Source organism: Lampetra fluviatilis, chromosome 55 (genome assembly GCF_964198595.1).
Source record: "Lampetra fluviatilis chromosome 55, kcLamFluv1.1, whole genome shotgun sequence".
NCBI classification, from domain to species: Eukaryota; Metazoa; Chordata; class Hyperoartia; order Petromyzontiformes; family Petromyzontidae; genus Lampetra; species Lampetra fluviatilis.
In genome coordinates, this window is record NC_136329.1 from 4352860 (window position 1) to 4372050 (window position 19191).

The following is a 19191-nucleotide window of genomic DNA, read 5'->3' on the forward strand; positions in this document are numbered from 1 at the left end:
CCCACCGTCAAACATGGAGGTGGAAACATTATGCTTTGAGGGTGTTTTTCTGCTAAGGGGACAGGACAACTTCACCGCATCAAAGGGACGATGGACGGGGCCATGTACCGTCAAATCTTGGGTGACAATCTCCTTCCCTCAGCCAGGGCATTGAAAATGGGTCATGGATGGGTATTCCAGCATGACAATGACCCAAAACACACGGACAAGGCAACAAAGGAGTTGCTCAAGACGAAGCACATTAAGGTCCTGGAGTGGCCTAGCCAGTCTCCAGACCGTAATCCCATATAAAATCTGTGGAGGGAGCTGAAGGTTCGAGTTGCCAAACTTTAGCCTTGAAACCTTCATGACTTGGAGAAGATCTGCAAAGAGGAGTGGGACAAAATCCCTCCTGAGATGTGTGCAAACCTGGTGGCCAACTACAAGAAACGTCTGACCTCTGTGATTGCCAGCAAGGGTTTTGCCACCAACTACTAAGTCTTATTTTGCAGAGGGGTCAAATACTTATTTCCCTCATTAAAATGCAAATCAATTCATAACATTTTTGACATGCGTTTTTCTGGATTTTGTTGTTGTTATTCTGTCTCTCACTGTTCAAATAAACCTACCATTAAAATTATAGACTGATCATTTATTTGTCAGTGGGCAAACTTACAAAATCAGCAGGGGATCAAATACTGTTTTCCCTCACTGTATCCTGTTTGTGCATCGTGTAGTTTGTTGTTGAAACGTTCTGACTTCGTGGCCTGACGATGCCTGCTGCTCCTTCTTTGGAGTTTGTGTCAATCTCTGTCTCTCCCCGTGGAGATGTTAACGACCTCGCCTGGTATACAGGAAGTCGTGGGTTCGATCGAGACCTCGATGATGCCTGCTGCTGTGTATTTGGAGTTTGCATCTCTCTCTCTTTCTCTCCCTGTGGAGATGTTAACGACCTCACCTGGTATATAGTAGGTCGTGGGTTCGATCCAGACCCGTGTCTCTCTGTGGTCGCGTGTATTTTTCTCCGGGTCCTCCGGTTTTTCTCATTCACATTTAAAATCAACATCACCACGTGTTTAGAAATTTGCTATGAATTTGAAAAGAGAACTACTATATAGCAGCTCATTAATACCTTACTTGGTAAAATAAAATAATAGTTCGTGTTTAAATCCATCCTGTATACCAGGCGAGCTAGTTAACGTCTCGCCACTGCTGTCCCCAGATGTCCATCTCGGCCCTGCCGCTGCTGCTGCTGCTGCTGGTGGTGGTGGTGGTGGGAGCCCAGCAGGAGAAGACCGTCTGCGCGGGCATCAACGGGATCCCCGGACAGCCCGGAGCCCCGGGGCAGCACGGGACCCCTGGGGCCCCCGGGAGGGACGGCAGAGACGGTGAGGGGTCGGGTCCCAGAGACCCCCCCACGGTGCGCTCGTGGGGAGCGACGCGATCACTCGCTCGCTCAATCGTTCACTCAATTGTTCACTCGTTCACTCATTCGCTCACTTGTTCACTCACTCACTCATTCACTCCCTAGTTCACTCACTCATTCACTCACTCAATCGTGCACTCACTAAATCACTCATTCTATTGCTCACTCGTTCACTCACTCACTTATTAACTCACTCAATCGTTCACTCACTCACTCAATCACTCAGTCGTTCACTCATTCGTTCACTTACTTAAACGTTCACTCGCCATGTCATGCCCTTGATCGTTCACTCACTCATTCTCGTAGCAGAGTGTCTCGTGTGGAGTAGAGTCAGATGAGAGGGAAGAGGCAGGAGAGTGCGTGGTGGGGAGTTGAATGAGATGAGAGGGGAGAGGCAGGAGAGTGCGTGGAGTGGAGTTGAGTGAAATGAGAGTGGAGAGGCTGGAGAGAGCGTGGAGCGGAGTGGAGTGAGATGAGAGGGGAGAGGCAGGAGAGTGCGTGGAGGGGAGTGGGGTGAGATGAGAGGGGAGAGACAGGAGAGTGCGTGGAGGGGAGTAGAGTGAAATGAGAGTGGAGAGACTGGAGAGAGCGTGGAGGGGAGTGGAGTGAGATGAGAGGGGAGAGGCAGGAGAGTGCGTGGAGGGAAGTGGATTGAGATGAGAGGGGAGAGTGCGTAGAAAGGTGTAGAGTGAGATGAGAGGAGAGTGTGTGGAGGGGAGTGGAGTGAGATGAGAGTGGAGAGGCAGGAGAGTGAGTGGAGGGGAGTAGAGTGAGATAAGAGAGGAGAGGCAGGAGAGTGAGTGGAGGGGGGAGTGGAGTGAGATGAGTAGGGAGAGGTAGGAGAGTGCGTGGAGGGGAGTAGAGTGAGATGAGAGGGGAGAGGCAGGAGAGTGCGTGGAGGGGAGGGTAGTGAGATGAGAGGGGAGAGGCAGGAGAGTGCGTGGAGGGGAGTATAGTGAGATGAGAGGGGAGAGACAGGAGAGTGCGTGGAGGGGAGTCGAGTGAGATGAGAGGGGAGAGGCAGGAGAGTGCGTGGAGTGGAGTAGAGTGAGATGAGAGGGGAGAGACAGGAGAGTGCGTGGAGGGGAGTAGAGTGAGATGAGAGGGGGGAGGCAGGAGAATGCGTGGAGGGGAGTGGAGTGATATGAGAGGGGAGAGGCAGGAGAGTGAGTGGAGTGAGATAAGAGGGGAGAGGCAGGAGAGTGCGTGGAGGGGAGTGGAGTGAGATGAGAGGGGAGAGGCAGGAGAGTGCGTGGAGGGGAGTAGAGTGAGATGAGAGGGGAGAGGCAGGAGAGTGAGTGGAGGGGAGTAGAGTGAGATGAGAGTGGAGAAACAGGAGAGTGCGTGGAGGCGAGTGGTGTGAATAGAGAGTGGCTTGAGGAGCGGATGAGCCATGCTTTGTTCTTCTCGCAGGCGTTACCGGAGCACCCGGAGCCAAGGGAGACCTCGGGGCTCGAGGCTTGACTGGGGACCCAGGTGGGACTGTGACATTGACTCGTGTGCTCCTAGCAGCTGATTCTATATTTTTATTTTATTACCAAGTGAGGCTCACTGAGCTATGTGACTCTTGTTCAGAAGCGATCTGTCCACACGTAATGATTGCTCGACGAAGTGGACTCATCATCACGTGGACATTTATTCAGCCAAATATACTTTTTAAATGTGGAATGAAAAATAAACGTAGGACCCAGTGACAAATCCACGCAACCACGCATTCAAATTCCAAATAAGCAGCTGGCGTCAGGATTGCGATCGAGCACACGACCTCCTGTAAACCAGGCGAGGTAGTTAACATCTCGCCACCGACAGGCTGCATGTGCCACGGAGCGATTCATCACTTATATTATTATTTTTAACGTGAAGTTAAAAGACACCAGAAGCGGCCAAGCAACGCAATGTAATCGAGGTAGGAAATAACCGAGCTCACTGCTCTATTTATTTCACTGCGGTTGCTATGAGATGTTAACTCCCTCGTCTGGTACACATGAGGTCGTGGGTTCGAACCCAACCCTGATGATGCCTGATGTATATTCGGCGTTTGCATGTTCTCCCCGTGGTCGTGTGGATTTTTCATCGGGTTCCTTTGGTTTTTCCTACCACATTTAGAAACATACGTTTAGACTTTACAGTATTTGACTGCTATAAATGTCCACGTGATGATATCAGCCACTTCATTTAGCTGTCATTGTCGACATATAAGTCGCTTCTGAAAAAAATAGCAAAACAGCATCTCAGTGGACCTTACACCTGGGAATTTAAACAAATAGTTTAGTCGATGGGTCTCTATGTAATTCAATGTTGCATAAAACCGAGCTCACGAGGTATACCGTGTATAGTTGTAACAACTGTGGGGGCTAACGCCCCCCTCCTCCTCCTCCTCCGCCACTTCTCGCCGGGCTGCCGCCAATCGTGTGATCGGCCTCCCCGCACCAGCGTCCTTTCTGTGGCACATGGCTAGTGGCTGGCTCCCCACCACCTGGAGTTATCCCACACACTCCCCACGTACACCACCACTAATGCGGAGGTGGCTGCGCGCACGCACGTGTATATGCACGCGCCCCTCCCCCCCCCTCCTGTGCGTCGGCATTAATCTTCTGTGCAAACACTCACGCGGGCAAAACGACGGCCGGGTTGATGGTAATATACGCGTGTTTCACACGCCCGCACGTACCGCACCACACCTATGTTCTCCCTACCCACACAAAAATCACACCACACGGATCCTCTGTGCTAAAGTTTATTAATGGCGCCAATACGCATTACCCGGAGGAGGAATATTTCGCGAGGAGAGCCTAGCGTAACTTTGCTTATGAACCCAGTTACCCAAACGTTCTACCACGTACCTCGTCGCTGTACTCACGGCGTCGCACGGACGCTGTGAGAGTCGGAGGGAGAAGGACGAGCGAAAGCCTCGCTTATCACTGCCTCGTAGCAGCACTCGCGGGCATCACATGGATGCTGCGAGTAGCTCAAGGAGGCAGGACAGTAGGGCAGAGACTGGACCGCCCGGAGGTTGAAGACAACTGAACTCACCGTCCCGGGGCACCTATCTTTATTCTCTAAACTTCAAAGGCCCAGGGTGATGTCATACCACGCAGCCAATCGGGCGCTTACCCATGCTCCCCGTCATCGTCCCTCTCCACCGTCTCTACCGTGGCCTAATCCCCTCACTTCAAAGGCACAGAGTGGCATTGTACTGCACAGCCAATCGCGTGCTCACCTGCGCCGTCTACATGGAGGGCCACGGGGTCTGCTGCTGCTGCTGCAGCCCCTCACCCATCGTCCTCCCGTGCTCATCAATTCTAACCAGCTGGTCTGCTCTTCTGGCCTAATATTCCACCCTCCGCCTCTCCCAGTGTCGTGAGTAACTCATTGCGGTTGGCTCAGGGAACCTTTTCGTTCTGCGCCCATAACATTTTAAGCCAATTTAGGGGCACTTCAATGTAACTTGATGACTTGATGCCAAACCTGTGAGGGTCGGCCAATCTCCTGGCACCGGGAAACCGTGGGACTCTCCCTCTAGGGGCCCTTTGTATTAAAACCCGATGTGCCAGGCAACCCCCCGTTAGGACACTACGTAGGTGCGCTGTGTGTGGGTGTGTGTTTAATGTGGGGGCCGGGTGGGGAGTGCGGCGTTTGCGAAGTTGCTCCGTGATCGTGGCACCACACATGACCCCTTGTTCTGGAAAACAGAACTCACTCAGTACACTGTGTAGAGCGGAAACACGCGTTTTATACAGACACGTCGGGCAAGGTTTTCCTGTTACAAAACAAAGATGTTTGTCACAGGACACGACTCAATTGTGCAGGTTTGGCTCACCTTCATCAACATAGATGCAGAATTGCCCCATATCTCCGTTTGAGAGTTGGGATAAACACATAAAAAACAAAGATCCCCCGTATAGCCTTAACAGACTGTTGTGGCAAGTGCTGTTGGTGAGCACCTATGAAAACTGGCACGCCTTTGTCTCCCAAGTGGCGTTGTTAACACATCTCACCAGGTATTCATTTGAGGCTGATTCGACCTAGGGTAGGAGGCCCAGTACCAGTTCAGATAATCGTCACTTGTGTTGACCATGAGCGGGAATCGAACTCGGGTCTCTGCTGGGTTCATAGCGCTAACTGCTACACTACCGTGGGGTGACACACACACCACAAATGCCATGCATTCAGACCGTGTTGTCGCCTAGGTCTTCCTGGAAAGCTGGGCCCTCTTGGCCAACCAGGGTTCGCGGGGACTCCGGGAGTCCCAGGTGAGCAGGGCGAAAGAGGCGAGAAAGGCAAGCGGGGAGAGAGCGGCGTGGGGCCCAGGTCGGCCTTCTCTGCGAAGGTTGGCGCTTACAAGCCGGCGGCCGGCTCCCCCGTGACGTTCAACGTCATCATCACCAACCCGCAGGGCCACTACAACCCCGGCACGGGGAAGTTCACCTGCGCCCACCTAGGCGTCTACTATTTCACGCTTAACGTGCATTCCCATGAACAGTCCCTCGTGGTTCTGATCATGAAAAACGGGAACATCATCTTTAAGGTGTGCGGTGAAAAATACGGCGCAATAAGCGGCAGCGTCGTGCTGAGTCTCAAAGCTGGGGACGAGGTGTGGCTGGAGTTGGAGGCTCCGTACATTAATTTTTTCTTCGACGTGCATAGAGACGCCGTGTTCAGCGGCTATATCCTGTACTCCGAGTGAATCGATTTTTTTTTCATCGGCGCGTCTGGGAAGACAGATCAGGAACACATTCACACGCACGCGCATACACCCCCCTTAAGTTTAAACAAAGCTTTTGGGCAACATCTCAGAAAAATGTTCAGCAGAAATCTGCAAATATGCTCGGCTTGCCCAAAGCTGTGGGAATGACCGCTAATTTTTTGATGTGAGATTTTATCACGAGAAGAAAAATAGGCCCAGCACTTCTTCTCAGCCACCTCCCTCCTTGTCAGCCAGGGTGTCTCGGCGAATATGAATCGGTTAGACAATGCAGAGAGACATAGCTGCTTGCACCAACTGAGAAAGTCCTGAAACCTCACCAATTTTCCCATCCGGCATCGGCAGTGAAGGAGGAAATATTCCAATTCCAGCTGATAGCTATGAGGGTTGCTCATTTCTAACATGGGAGAGAGAGGAGTTCTGATCCATTTTCTCTCCCGTGCAATTCTCTCGATATTTTCAATCGGACACCAACACAGATTTTTAAACGCGCTTTGACGGCAACAAAAAGAAGGACAATAACTCGATCTGGCATACTGAGAATGTTAACAAAATTTGGAATGTAGTAACTATGCCTTGGTTCGTTACGCACTATAACGTGAACCAACTGTGGTGGATAATAATTCATTGACAACCAAGTACAACCAACTCTTCAAACTCTCAGCGACAGTAATAGCACGCGTCTACAGAACCCTGCAGTTCACCGACTTAATACAGCGACCGCGCGTGTTGACAATGACGGAACACCACGGCGACTTACACAGATAGAGACCACCGTGAGGACCGTTCGTACCAACCCTGACGCACGTAGTGGGTTTACTCCCCATCACACCGGTGGTCTTCACTAGTAACGATTTGGCATGTTTTGCTTACGTAACAAACCTTAGTAATTGTCTGTATCGGGTGGTGTTTAGTGGTTCATATTTACGCGATCTAACCCAAAAACCTCTATTATGGATAATATCGGTCATGAAAGTTCCTGCATGTTAAACTGTGATGTTGGTCAATGCCAGATTCACACTTTGCCTGTTTCGTTTTTAGCTACAGGAGGAGAAAAAATAAGACCTTAGAGTCCGGAGGAAATCCTGGCACAGAACACGGGAGAGAATAGACAAAACTCCACTCCACTCGCTCACTCACTCACAATGAACTCACACGCGCTGATGATGATCACGATGGTGAAACATACAAAACTAGATTCCTGTACTAAAGAGGAGCTGGCCGAAGTTATCAACAGAAGGTGTGTACCGGATTAATCCCTCTCGTAGTTAAATGCTTTGTTGGACAGACGGTACGACACATTTGTTTGAGATTGATTAAAACTTTCGTGACTGCAGCAATTCATATTCTATGGGTCTTTCAGTAAAGTTCCGTAGATAGGTTGAAAAAACATTACAAACATTACAATGCTTTTATATGAGACTAAAATATCACCGAAGAAATATTAAGTACTTGCAAACAAAACTGTTGGCATTTGCAGAACAAGCATGCCAACAAGGGCATTCAATTGATTTTGATAACGTTGCTTTGGTTGTGTAACACTAATTATCATTTGGCCAAGACTAATTCGAGAAGCCATTGAAATTGAGAGAAATAAAAATAACTTTTACCATTCTGACTGCTTCAGGCTTAGCGCTGCTTAGAAGCGTATTGTTAAGTAATACAGCTTACAATTGTATGCCTTGTAAAGGCATCACAATACTGATTAACTGTGATTAAGCCATCTGTTCCAGATTAGCATAATCCATTGTTACAGGATTACAATAAACACACTCTGATCTCTGATTGGCTCACAGTAATGACGCCACGTTACTCTATTTAAGACCGGAAGTAAGGTAGATATCTCTTCACATTCTGGCAAAGTCGCCTGATGATGATGATGATGGTTGGCGTAAATTGCTAGCGAAACGTCATGGTAATTAAGAATTCTAAATGTTGCAATATATTTTCTCAAGCAACACACAACCGGTTAGTGCTGAAGTCGAAACTAATTGGCCACGCTCTTTGGTTCTTTCGGCAAATTCACGTAGTTAGAAATAAAATAAAACAAATCATGACGTTTCTATCGTGATTTTTTTGTTTTAGTTAATTTATAGCGACGTGACTTTACCGAAAGAACCAACGAGTATGGATTCCTGCAGTAACGAAAGCTTCAAATCAAGATTAATTGGCCACCTTTTGTTTACGTGACAACCCGTTACTGAATGGGCGATGTCGGGTTAACGACATTGATACTGACGCCATTTTACTCCAACAAAAACATCTATGATGAATAATATTGGTGGCTAAATCCTACTACTACTTTGGGTTAAATTGACATTCATAAAGCACAGGACACCGTCCAGTTAAAGGACCGGAGTTGAGCGTTTAGGCGTCAGAATCCAAGTCTGCATTGCAGCCCGGTGAACCACCACAGCCGGATGTTGTGTTCAGCCCGCGGGGTCTTAAACACAGGAGCATTGGAGATAGAGAGACGTTCTCTCTCTCGTCGTGAGTTCAAGACAGCTGCACTAAGTCCCAGCGCATGCAACACGCTCCCAGGTGGCACAACGACCAATTCGCTATTTCAATGTTGGTAGGGTGGCTATGCAAGTTACGACTCACTTTTACTCAAATAGCTACGCATGTTTTTTTAACACCCGTATATACAATATGTAGGCTATAACTACATATATAACCGGAGGTGCGGGAGAAGGACAATAAACTATGTATCTCTGCGTGAGTTTCCGTGTCTTTGTCTGAGTCTATGGGTCTCGATGTTAGTTTTTGGGCTTCTATGCTAGTCTTTGAGTCTGTGTGAGCCTATGAGTCTCTGCATGCGTCTATAGATCATCGTGTGAGTTTATTGGTCTCTGTATGAGTTTTTGCATCTGTGTGAATCTATGGGTCTCTGTGTGAGTCTATTGGTCTCTATATGAGTTTATGGGCTTCAATGTGAGTCTTAGACTTTATGCATGAGTTTATGGGTCTATTTGTGAGTCTATGGGTCTCTGTATGAGTCTATGAGTATCTGAGTATATAGGTAACTATGTGTGTATGAAACCTGTCCATTCTCTCCCAATGCGTCGCTTAACGTTGCCTTATACCCCATGCAGGGGAGTAGCAGCAGCAGCAGCTCCTGACTCTGAATGATTTATGACCTCCGTGTGTTTCTTTTATCGGCCTAGAATATCTTACTTTCTAATAATTTCCAATCCTGTTTTCGTAATTCACTCAATTACCAGCTTCAACAATAGCACACGTGAATGAATGTTTTCTTCTGACATCAGAGCCACCGATGGGGGTGAACTCCTTAGACTGGTTTGTCATTGTGTGTCTCTGTTCTGTTCATGTGTGCGTATCTGTCTGCGTGTCCATGTGTATATATGTGAATGTTAATATACATGTGTTGTATATGTTGGGTATGAAAATTTTGATATGTTGTATGCGTGCGTGGGTGAAATTATTATGTTGTATATGTGGGTTATGAATATTCAGTGAAAATAATAATAATCAAATAAAATTTGGCCAAATGTGTAATTATCCGGAAATATATTAATTTATGTAATTATGCACATTTAATTATGCCAATTCGAGAGGTAACCGTAGTAATTATGCGAGTGGGTGTAATTATGATAATGCAAGTCGTTATGATAACCAGACCCCGCCTCGGTGACGAGGGTGGGTTATCGATCGGAATAAGGCAATTAATCGTATGCAGTTATGCAGGTGTGGTGTAAGTATGCAAGATTAACTTAGATTAACTCGGCATCGTTGTCTAGGTTCGTCTCATTCTCGCTTATATTTTAGGTCCCCGGTTCACCCCGTTATCGCTTTAACATTTATTGAGTATGTGTTAGTGTGTTTATTAAGGTCACCAAGTTCAGATCTCAACGCAGAAGCAGATCTTATGCATAGACTTCAGGAAAGAATCACACAACCACTTCTGTATTAATCAATTTATTACTAATTCAACCTCAACTATGATATAGTATGCGAACTCTCAATCCCGGAACGTCAACACGGCATCAATACAGTATCATCAACGATTGTCTGATTTCACTTTGACACGGCACATAGATCCCGCATAACGCGATGGTTGTTAGTGAGAGAGAGAGTCGTTAAAACATGCAAATACTATGCTAAGAAAGACCTTAACGTTAATGAATGATTACTCAATATTATTCACGCAGTACCGTACTCCTTATTGATAGGATGCGAGTACGTGCGGCGATTATGACTGAAAGATACTTGAAAGATTATACGGCGATAAAAAAAACAATCAAAAACAGTTCTTATTCTTAAAGGCACCAATCTCAACAGTTACATCGGCAGGTTATCTGACAGCAGAATGGCTCGGAGTAAAGGCCTGCGACGTCGCTCCTTTTCCGAAGATCGTTATCTTATACAGAGTTTACTAATTGGGGACCAGATCACCTGATAAGGATCTGGTGGGCCACCACTCCCCACGTGAGCGTGGCTCGGCGGAAGGAGGTGCCAAGAATCAATTCGTATTGATGGATCTGTTGGGAATTTATGCGATTAAGAGTACAGTCCACTAAATATTAAAGATAAAAATTACGAATACTCTTATAAATGACGGATGGCCATCACTCGGTCTCTAGTGTTCTCTTCACAGCCACGGACGGCTTATGGGTTCGAGTGGGTTTAAGTGGTAAGAGTTGTCTTCAATAGTCAGTGTTCGGAGTCGGTTCTTTATGTCAAACAGACGCCTGGTGGTCGTGTGGTGAGGGGGCGGTGCGCGTCATACGTATTAGTCGCTCCTCTGTCGCCGTGGGGAATTTGGTTTGGATGCTCGGTCGGTAGGTGGCGCCCACAGCTCGCTCCTGGCGTGCAGTGTTGGGTCGTCACCTCGTCGCCAAACCGCGACGCTGGCGGCCAGCAGAGGGACCTCCGACTCGGCAGAGGTTGGCCCACGCGGCCGAGTTGAGCTGTCAAGCGGGTCTTGCCCGCCTGCAGAGGAGACGGGGAGCCGCTTGAGTCGAGCCCCGAGAGCCGGCTGAACTCGGCTGAGTCCCAGAAGCTGAAGAGTCGAGCCGACCCGTTGGTCGCAGCTCGCCCTTGAGTCGACCCGCTCGGTCAACTCCTGAGCCGACCCACTGGTCGAGCTCGGCTGGTGAGTTGACCCTTCTGGTCGAACTCGGCTGGTTTCCAATGCTCAGAGTCCTTTCTTTTATGCCGAAAAATCCCTTTGGACCCTGCCCACAAGGCGGGGTTTCCTTTTGATTTACTGTGTCAGGATCTGTCCGTAGGTAGGTGTGTCCATGTGTGTGTTCGTACGTCCGTGTGTCCTTGTGTGCATCACCCACGGTATATTCCGTGGTCATATTCCCTCCATAAAATCCACGAGCAAACAATCAGGTGTTACAAATTGCCTCGAGGTCGTCTCTCTGTCTGGGTGCGATTTATCCCTTGTTTGGCCTTCTTCATGAACCAAAACACAGACGTTACAAATCGTCTCACAGGCGCCTCTTGGAGGGAGGGGCACACTCCCTCCGACCCTCGCTGACGCACGAAGAAATGATTAAAAGTTTTAACATTTGTCCCTTACCATTTCACAGTTATGATTCTGTATGTAGCCTAAGGTCTGTCATTTCCCATCGTGGTGCTTGACTCAAGTGGAGGTGTTTCCCCGAGCGTATACACTCCTATATCCCGCGCTGCGGGGATACAAAGACGGCCGGGATCTCCCTTTCTCTCCGACCCTGGATTTAACATCGCTCTTTTATTATGTATTTTATTTCGACCTGGTGGTGATTCATCCCGTTATGCTTCGGGTCGAGCCTACCCTGTTGTTAAATTCCGACTTTAACGTGACTTTAATAGCAATACAGAATAATTGAGCTTTTTGACTTAACTAGGCGAACATGAACTTCTGGTGGCCCCCGCAGCCTCGCTGTTCAGCTGAGCCTGCAGCCTTGAGAGTGACGCAACACCCTTATTCTCGTCTCACTGTGGTCATCCAACCTTCTTCTCTGGGAGGGTGATTAATTCCAGGACAAGGCCCCCTCACGTTCAGACGTGCAGTGGTTGTTAATCAGCCCCCTCTCCTGTGTACACAACCTTGAGCTGAGTTTATCTTGGCTCTTTCAGCTGCAGAGAACAAGGCGTATTTCTCCTCCCTGTGTGCACGTGTTCCAATTAGCTCGAAATTCCTAACACACAATCAGTGATGACCCCCCCGGCCTTCTGTGGCCGTGATCCAGACAAAGGCGCCTCTGTTTCGAGTCGACACTGCCCTTATCTCTCCTCGAAGCAAGGCTGCAATTCTGCCATCCTAGACCTCCTCCCGTTCATTACTACAACACCTGGTGTTTTGCAGTTTGCTGCGCTTTGGTGTGTTTTCATTCATTATATATCAATGATGGAAGAAGGCTTAGGATACAACACATGTGCATGTTCATGTGTTGTGTGTCTATCTATATGATATGTTCATGTGTATGTATCTGTATGTGTTTCTTTGTTCACATGTGCATGTTTCGTGTCCATGTGTCTGTACGTGTGTGTCTGCGTGTTCATGTGTCCAGAAAAACAACCACCTATCTCCTCACTAGGGCCGGATAGTAATGCTATGGTGGATGTGAGCAATACCATCCAGGAAAGATCAATTTCAAAATCGGCAATACCCATTCATGCTGGTTATAGCCACCACAGTGGCAAAACCAGGGCTCTGGATGTGTGTGAGGGTCTGGTAAACCCTCCACCTTCAATACAAATACCACTAATATACATGTGTAACGCGAGCATAAACGGGGTGGTTGCTGGCCTCCGCGCCAATCACACGGCCCGGAGCATTGGGGGGCGGAGCCTGGCCGGCGGAGCGTGTGGGAGGAGCCACTGCTCACCTCGGCTCCAATGGGAGACGAGGTGAACAGGGGGCGGAGACGGGGGCAGTACGGGAAGGAGGAGTCAGGGTCACGTGATGGGAAGGATATAGGGAGAGAGCCGGAAGAGATCGAGGAGTCGTAACGGAGCGAGAATAGGGGAAGCCACGCTGGGCAGTGCGGGAGGAGTGGCGCCATCTGCCACGTGGTCGAAGACCGACGCACACCGTCGGCCAGCGGTGTGCTTGGGGTAGACAGGGCTAGCGGTGTGTGAGGGGCTAGCAGAGTGAGCGGGGCTAGCAGAGTGTGCGGGGCACACGTGGCTAGTGAGTGACTAGCGGAGTGTGCGGGGCACACGGAGCGAGCGGTGTGGCTGGCGGCGTGTGCGGGGCACACGGAGAGAGCGGAGCGGCCACCAGCGAGTGCGGGCCACACGGAGCGTGCGCGGGGCGCGCGGCGGAGGCGGCGCGGGTCCGGCCGAGGACGACAACGGAGACCAAGAGAGCCTGACAGAGTCGTTTATTACACATGTAAAAAATCTAATTAAACTTGTGCCGGAGGCCCCGGGGGACAGGCATCTATGACGTCTCCTGGATAAACCCTATTTGGTGGAGCTAGGGGACTGAATCATTACAATGAGGGTTCCTCCAGAAACAGCAAGAAGACATTGCGAGTGGCCACACGGAATGTTCGATCGATCACTGCGGAGGAGAGGCTGCCACTCCTCGGTCAGGAGCTGGACTGGTACCAGCTGGATCTCTGCAGCATTTAGGAGGTCAAGTGGACTGGCTCCAGCCACTATGAGGGGTGGAAAGTCCTCTACTCGGGAAAGAAGACTGCCAAACAACAGGGAGTGCATTTTCTTCTGTAGAAAATAATGTAGAGGGTATGGGAGCATAGCGGTGAGGTGTGGGAAACTTGAAGCCCCAGGCAACTGTGGTCTCGCATTTCCTTCAATCAAAGGCAGATTGAGTGTGTGGGGGAGCGGTAGTGTAGCAGTTAGCGCTACGCCACAGTGCAAACTCGGCGACCCGAGTTTGAATCATGGACAACATCGGTGATTTCGATTATCTAAACTAGCCCGAGCCTCGGCTAGGTCGACTCAGTCTCAAATGAGTACCTGGTGTGGGACGTAAAATCATCGATGGTGGGGAGACAAAGGCGACCGGGCGTGGTGCTTACCACCCACCCCCTCGTGTGCCATGCCGGCCTTCATAGGTGCTCGCTAACAGCGCTTGCCCCAACAGTCTGTTACAGGCTATACGGGGGCAGTCACGTGCGGTAAGGCGAGGCAGGGGAGGCAGAGCCTCACTTGTGAAACGACAATGAAAATAGCTTTGCTTCAAGTAAAAAAAAGAATAATAAATGTGAATAAATAGGAAGATTTCCACACTAATCTGTGTTATAAATATAATTTCTGTATGAATCCAATAATTTTTATAGCCAAAATCGCCAAATTTGCCGAGCTCCGTTTCAAATACAGGGAGAGACGAGAGGTGAGGCAGCGACGAGCTCAGCCTCCCCTCTGATTGCGCAACCCCTCAGAAACTGGATGGAGCGCGGGCAATAAGTGCGTGCCTGTTACTATCTCAGTATGTCACCAATGTAATGTTTGTAGACCCCTTCATTACATGTCCTCACCTTTCATGGTAAGGTAACTTATTTCACGTATGTGTATAAAGATATTTTGGCTCACTGGTATCGTGATCAAACTGTAATGAAAAAAGCAGCTATCACATCTGCCTCACTGAGGGGGACGTGTCAGAGAAGCCCCCCTCAGTGAGGACACACCCCCTCAGTGAAGACACACCCCCTTAGTGAGGACACGCCCCTTAGTAAGGACACGCCCCCTTAGTGAAGACACGCCCCTAAATGAAGACACACCCCCTCAGTGAGGGCACGCCCCCTCAGTGAGGACACGCCCCCTCAGTGAAGACACGCCCCCTTAGTGAGGACACGCCCCCTCAGTGAGGACACGCCCCCTCAGTGACGACACACCCCCTTCAGTATGTAAATCTGGCTTTGATACGAGCCAATGCCTCTGCAGCCATTGACCTCACCGCACGTCACTGCTAAATATCACCACTAAGGGAGACGAAGGCGGTTGGGCGTGGTGCTGCTGGCCACCCACCCCCTCGTGTGCCACAGTGCCGGCGTTCATAGGCGCTGCTACTTCTCGCTACGAACAGCCACTTGCCCCTGGCAGTCTGTTACAGGCTACACGGGGGATCTTTGTCTTTCTTGTTTGTGCGCGCGCGTGTTGACTGTGACGTCACACGTGGGAGGTCTGGACCAAGTGGGAAAAGGAAGAGCACGTGACCCGAGTGACGTTTAAAAGGGGAGACGGGGGAGAGGATTTCAGTGACTCGGTGACCAACGCTGAGCACCGACAACCTCCGATAAGCAGGACGCTCAGCTGCTACGTACGGTGGAGCGAAAGAAAATTCAACTTACCGTACGTATAAAGACTCACACAGAGACCCATAGACTCACTCAGAGATCCATAGCCTCACACAGAAACCCGTAGATTCCTCATATTTCGACCGATATATTACGCACAGAGACCCATAGACTCACTCAGAGGCCATGGACTCATCAAAAGAGACACATAGACTCACAAACAGACCCATAGACTTACATAGAGATGAGTACACTCACACAGGCCCATCGACTCACACAGAGATTCATAGCCTCACACATAGACCCACAGACTCACTCAGGGACCCGTAGACTCACACAGACCCATAGACGCACAAGGAGATCCATACCCTCAAAACCCATAGACTCAAACGGAGACCCATATACTCATCCTACATAGACTCACAGACTCACAGATAGACCCACAGACTCACACAGAGACATGTATACTCACTCAGCCCATAAACACCTCACACAGAGACCCATCAACTCAAACAGAGACCCACAGACTCACAAAAAAACCCATAGACTCACAAAGAGACCCGTAAACTCACGTAGAGACGAGTAGACTCACACATGGACACACATTTGTGATGGGCAGGGCGCTTGTGAAAAAAGAGCTACTATATAGCAGCTCATTAATACCTTACTTGGTAAAATAAAATAAAAGTTCGTGTTTAAATCCATTCTGTATACCCGGCGAGATAGTTAACATCTCGCCACTGCTGTCCCCAGATGTCCATCTCGGCCCTGCCGCTGCTGCTGCTGCTGGGGGTGGTGGTGGTGGGAGCCCAGCAGGAGAGGACCATCTGTGCGGGCATCAACGGGATCCCCGGGCAGCCCGGAGCCCCGGGGCAGCACGGGACCCCTGGGGCCCCCGGGAGGGACGGCAGAGACGGTGAGGAGTCAGGTCCCAGAGACCCCCCACGGTGCGCTCGTGGTGGGAGCGACGCGATCACTCGCTCGCTCACTCGATCACTCAATTGTTCACTCGTTCGCTCACTCGTTCACTCGCCCACTCATTTGTTCACTCGTTCACTCACTCGTTTACTTACTCGTTCACTCACTCGTTCACTAACTCAATCGTTCACTCACTCATTCACTCACTCATTCACTCACTCAATCGTTCACTCGCTATGTCATGCACTCGATCGTGTACTCGCTCATTCTCGGAGGAGCGTGTCTCGCGTGGAGTAGAGTGAGGTGAGAGTGAAGAGGCAGGAAAGTGAGTGGAGGGGAGTAGAGTGAGATGAGAGGGGAGAGGCAGGAGAGTGAGTTCGAGGGGATTGGAGTGAGATTAGAGGGGAGAGGCAGGATAGTGCGTGGAGTGGAGTAGAGTGAGATGAGAGGGGAGAGACAGGAGAGTGCGCGGAGGGGAGTAGAGTGAGATGAGAGGGGAGAGACAGGAGAGGGCGTGGAGGGGAGTGGAGTGAGTTGAGAGGGGAGATGCAGGAGAGTGCGTGGAGGCGAATGGTGTGAATTGAGAGTGGCTTGAGGAGCGGACGAGACATTCTTTGTTCTTCTCGCAGGCGTTACCGGAGCACCTGGAGCCAAGGGAGACCTCGGGGCTCGAGGCTTGACTGGGGACCCAGGTGGGACTGTGACACTGACTCGTGTGCTCCTAGCAGCTGATTCTATATATGTATTTTATTACCAAGTAATCCTCACTGGGCTTTGCGTAGTGGCGTAACGCGCGCAGGGTTTGCAAACAGCAGTTGCATTCATGTACGGGGTTACAAACAGTGAGGTCAGCTCAGGACGAGCAGGTGCAGGCAGGTGGCCTGGGAGACAGCAGACAGAGAGACGTCAGCAATTAGGGAACGAGGCAGTGATTGGCTTGCTGCAAATGCAAACGCGGGGTACGTGCCAAGGAGGCGAGAGATAGTGGCGATGAGGGGGAGAACACGTGCAAGAGGCGTCAGGAAGACGCTGGCTTAATGAGGGCCATCTGAGGGCACTTAATGAGGAGGGGGATATAAGGGGAACCTGTAAAGCAACGGGGTTGGGTTGGTTGGAGATGAAGCAGTGAACATATTCAAGAGAAGTCCGGGACCTTGCCCTCCACACCTCGTCCTCCCCAGAGGTGATGGCTGATCCCCCGCTGGGGGCAAGGGCGAGACACGCTATTAGTGGAGAGGCTAGCGGAATATTGAGTCTGAGTGTGAGAGGCTTTAGCGGTGAGAAGCTAGCAGAGTGTACAGAGAGAGTCCGTGACAGGCTAGGAGAGCGGGGAGTAACAGGCTAGATGAGCAAGAGAGAGTAAGCTCGAAGTAGCAGGCTAGCGGAGGAAGAAAGAAAGAGTTCGCTACAGGAGTACCTGGTGTTGAACGTGAGGAGCATCCGTGTGGGATGCTGCGAATAAAATAACTCAGGAGAAAAAGAAGAAGTTTTCCGCGTGAATAAACACCACGCGACATATGTAACTCTTGTTCAGAAGCGACCTGGCCAGATGTAATGATAGCTCGACGAAGTGGACTTATCATCACGTGGACATTTATTCAGCCAAATACATGTCTACATGTGGAGGGAATAAAATCGGAGGACCCGGTTAAAAATCCACACAACCACGGGGAGAGACGCATGCAAACTCCAAATAAACAGCTGGCGTCAGGAATGCGATCGAGCACACGACCTCCTGTAAACTAGGCGAGGTAGTTAACATCTAGCCACCGACAGGCTGCATGTGCCACAAAGCGATTTATCACTTCTCCTATACTTTTTTACGCGAAGTTAAAAGACACCAATTGTGCATGTTTGACTCACAGTCATCAACATAGATGTAGAATGGCCCCATCTCTCTGTTTGAGAGTGGGGATAAATACACTAAAATCACCCGTATCGCCTTATCAGACTGTTGTGGCAAGTGCTGTTAGTGAGCACCAATGAAGGCCGGCACGCCTTTGTCTCCCAAGTGGCGTTGTTAACACGTCTCACCAGGTAATCATTTGAGGCTGAGTCGACCTAGGGTAGGAGGCCCAGTATCAGTTCAGCTAATCGTCACTTGTGATGACCATGAGCGGGAATTGAACTCGGGTCTCTGCCTGGTTCGAAGCGCTAACCGCTACACTACCGTGGGGTGACACATGCACACGCCGTGTGTTTGGACCGTGTTGTCCGACTAGGTCTGCCGGGAAAGCTGGGTCCTCTTGGCCAACCGGGGCTCGCGGGGACTCCGGGAGTCCCAGGTGAGCAGGGCGAAAGAGGCGAGAAAGGCGAGCGGGGAGAGAGCGGCGTGGGGCCCAGGTCGGCCTTCTCTGCGAAGGTCGGCACTTACACGCCGGCGGCCGGCTCCCCCATGAAGTTCAACGTCATCATCACCAACCCGCAGGGCCACTACAACCCCGGCACGGGGAAGTTCACCTGCGCTCACCCAGGCGTCTACTATTTCACGCTGTACATGCATGCCCATGAAAAGCACCTCGTGGTTATGATAATGAAAAACGGGAATTTCATCTCTAAGGTGACCGGTGAAAAATTATACCCAATAAGTGCCAGCGTCGTGCTGAGTCTCAAATCCGCTGATGAGGTGTGGCTGGAGATGGAGGCTCCGTACATTCACTTGTTCATCAACATACACAAAGATGCAGTGTTCAGCGGCTTTTTCCTGTACCCTGAGTGAATAGTTTTTGTATCCATCGGCACATCTGTGAAGACAGTTTGGGAACACATTCACATGGATGCTCGGCTTGCCCAAAGCTGTTAATGACTGCTAATTTTCGGATGTGAGATTTTCTTACCAGAGGAAAACTAGGCCCGGCACTTTTTCTCAGCCACCTCTCTCCTTCATCATTAGCCTCCTTTGCCAGTATCAAAATATAAGAATCGGGGATTTCCCCTTT

At 50.0% G+C, this 19191-nt stretch overlaps 1 protein-coding gene across 1 annotated transcript; it reads left to right on the forward strand.

Annotated features, from left to right (window-relative positions):
• Positions 1-16493: 16493 nt before the first annotated feature.
• On the forward strand, positions 16494-18971 carry LOC144949941 (complement C1q tumor necrosis factor-related protein 5-like). The gene is made up of 3 exons (XM_078879931.1): positions 16494-16545; positions 16882-16944; positions 18475-18971. Exons 1-3 carry the CDS (start codon positions 16494-16496, stop codon positions 18969-18971), a joined length of 612 nt encoding a protein of 203 aa, XP_078736057.1.
• Positions 18972-19191: the final 220 nt, after the last annotated feature.

Coding starts and splice junctions, on each gene's coding strand:
- LOC144949941 (XM_078879931.1), top strand. CDS start 16,494: ATGCACTCGATCGTGTACTCGCTCATTCTCGGAGGAGCGTGTCTCGCG. Junction 16,546..16,881: donor AGGAGCGTGTCTCGCGTGGA/GTAGAGTGAGGT, acceptor TTCTTCTCGCAG/GCGTTACCGGAGCACCTGGA. Junction 16,945..18,474: donor AGGCTTGACTGGGGACCCAG/GTGGGACTGTGA, acceptor TTGTCCGACTAG/GTCTGCCGGGAAAGCTGGGT.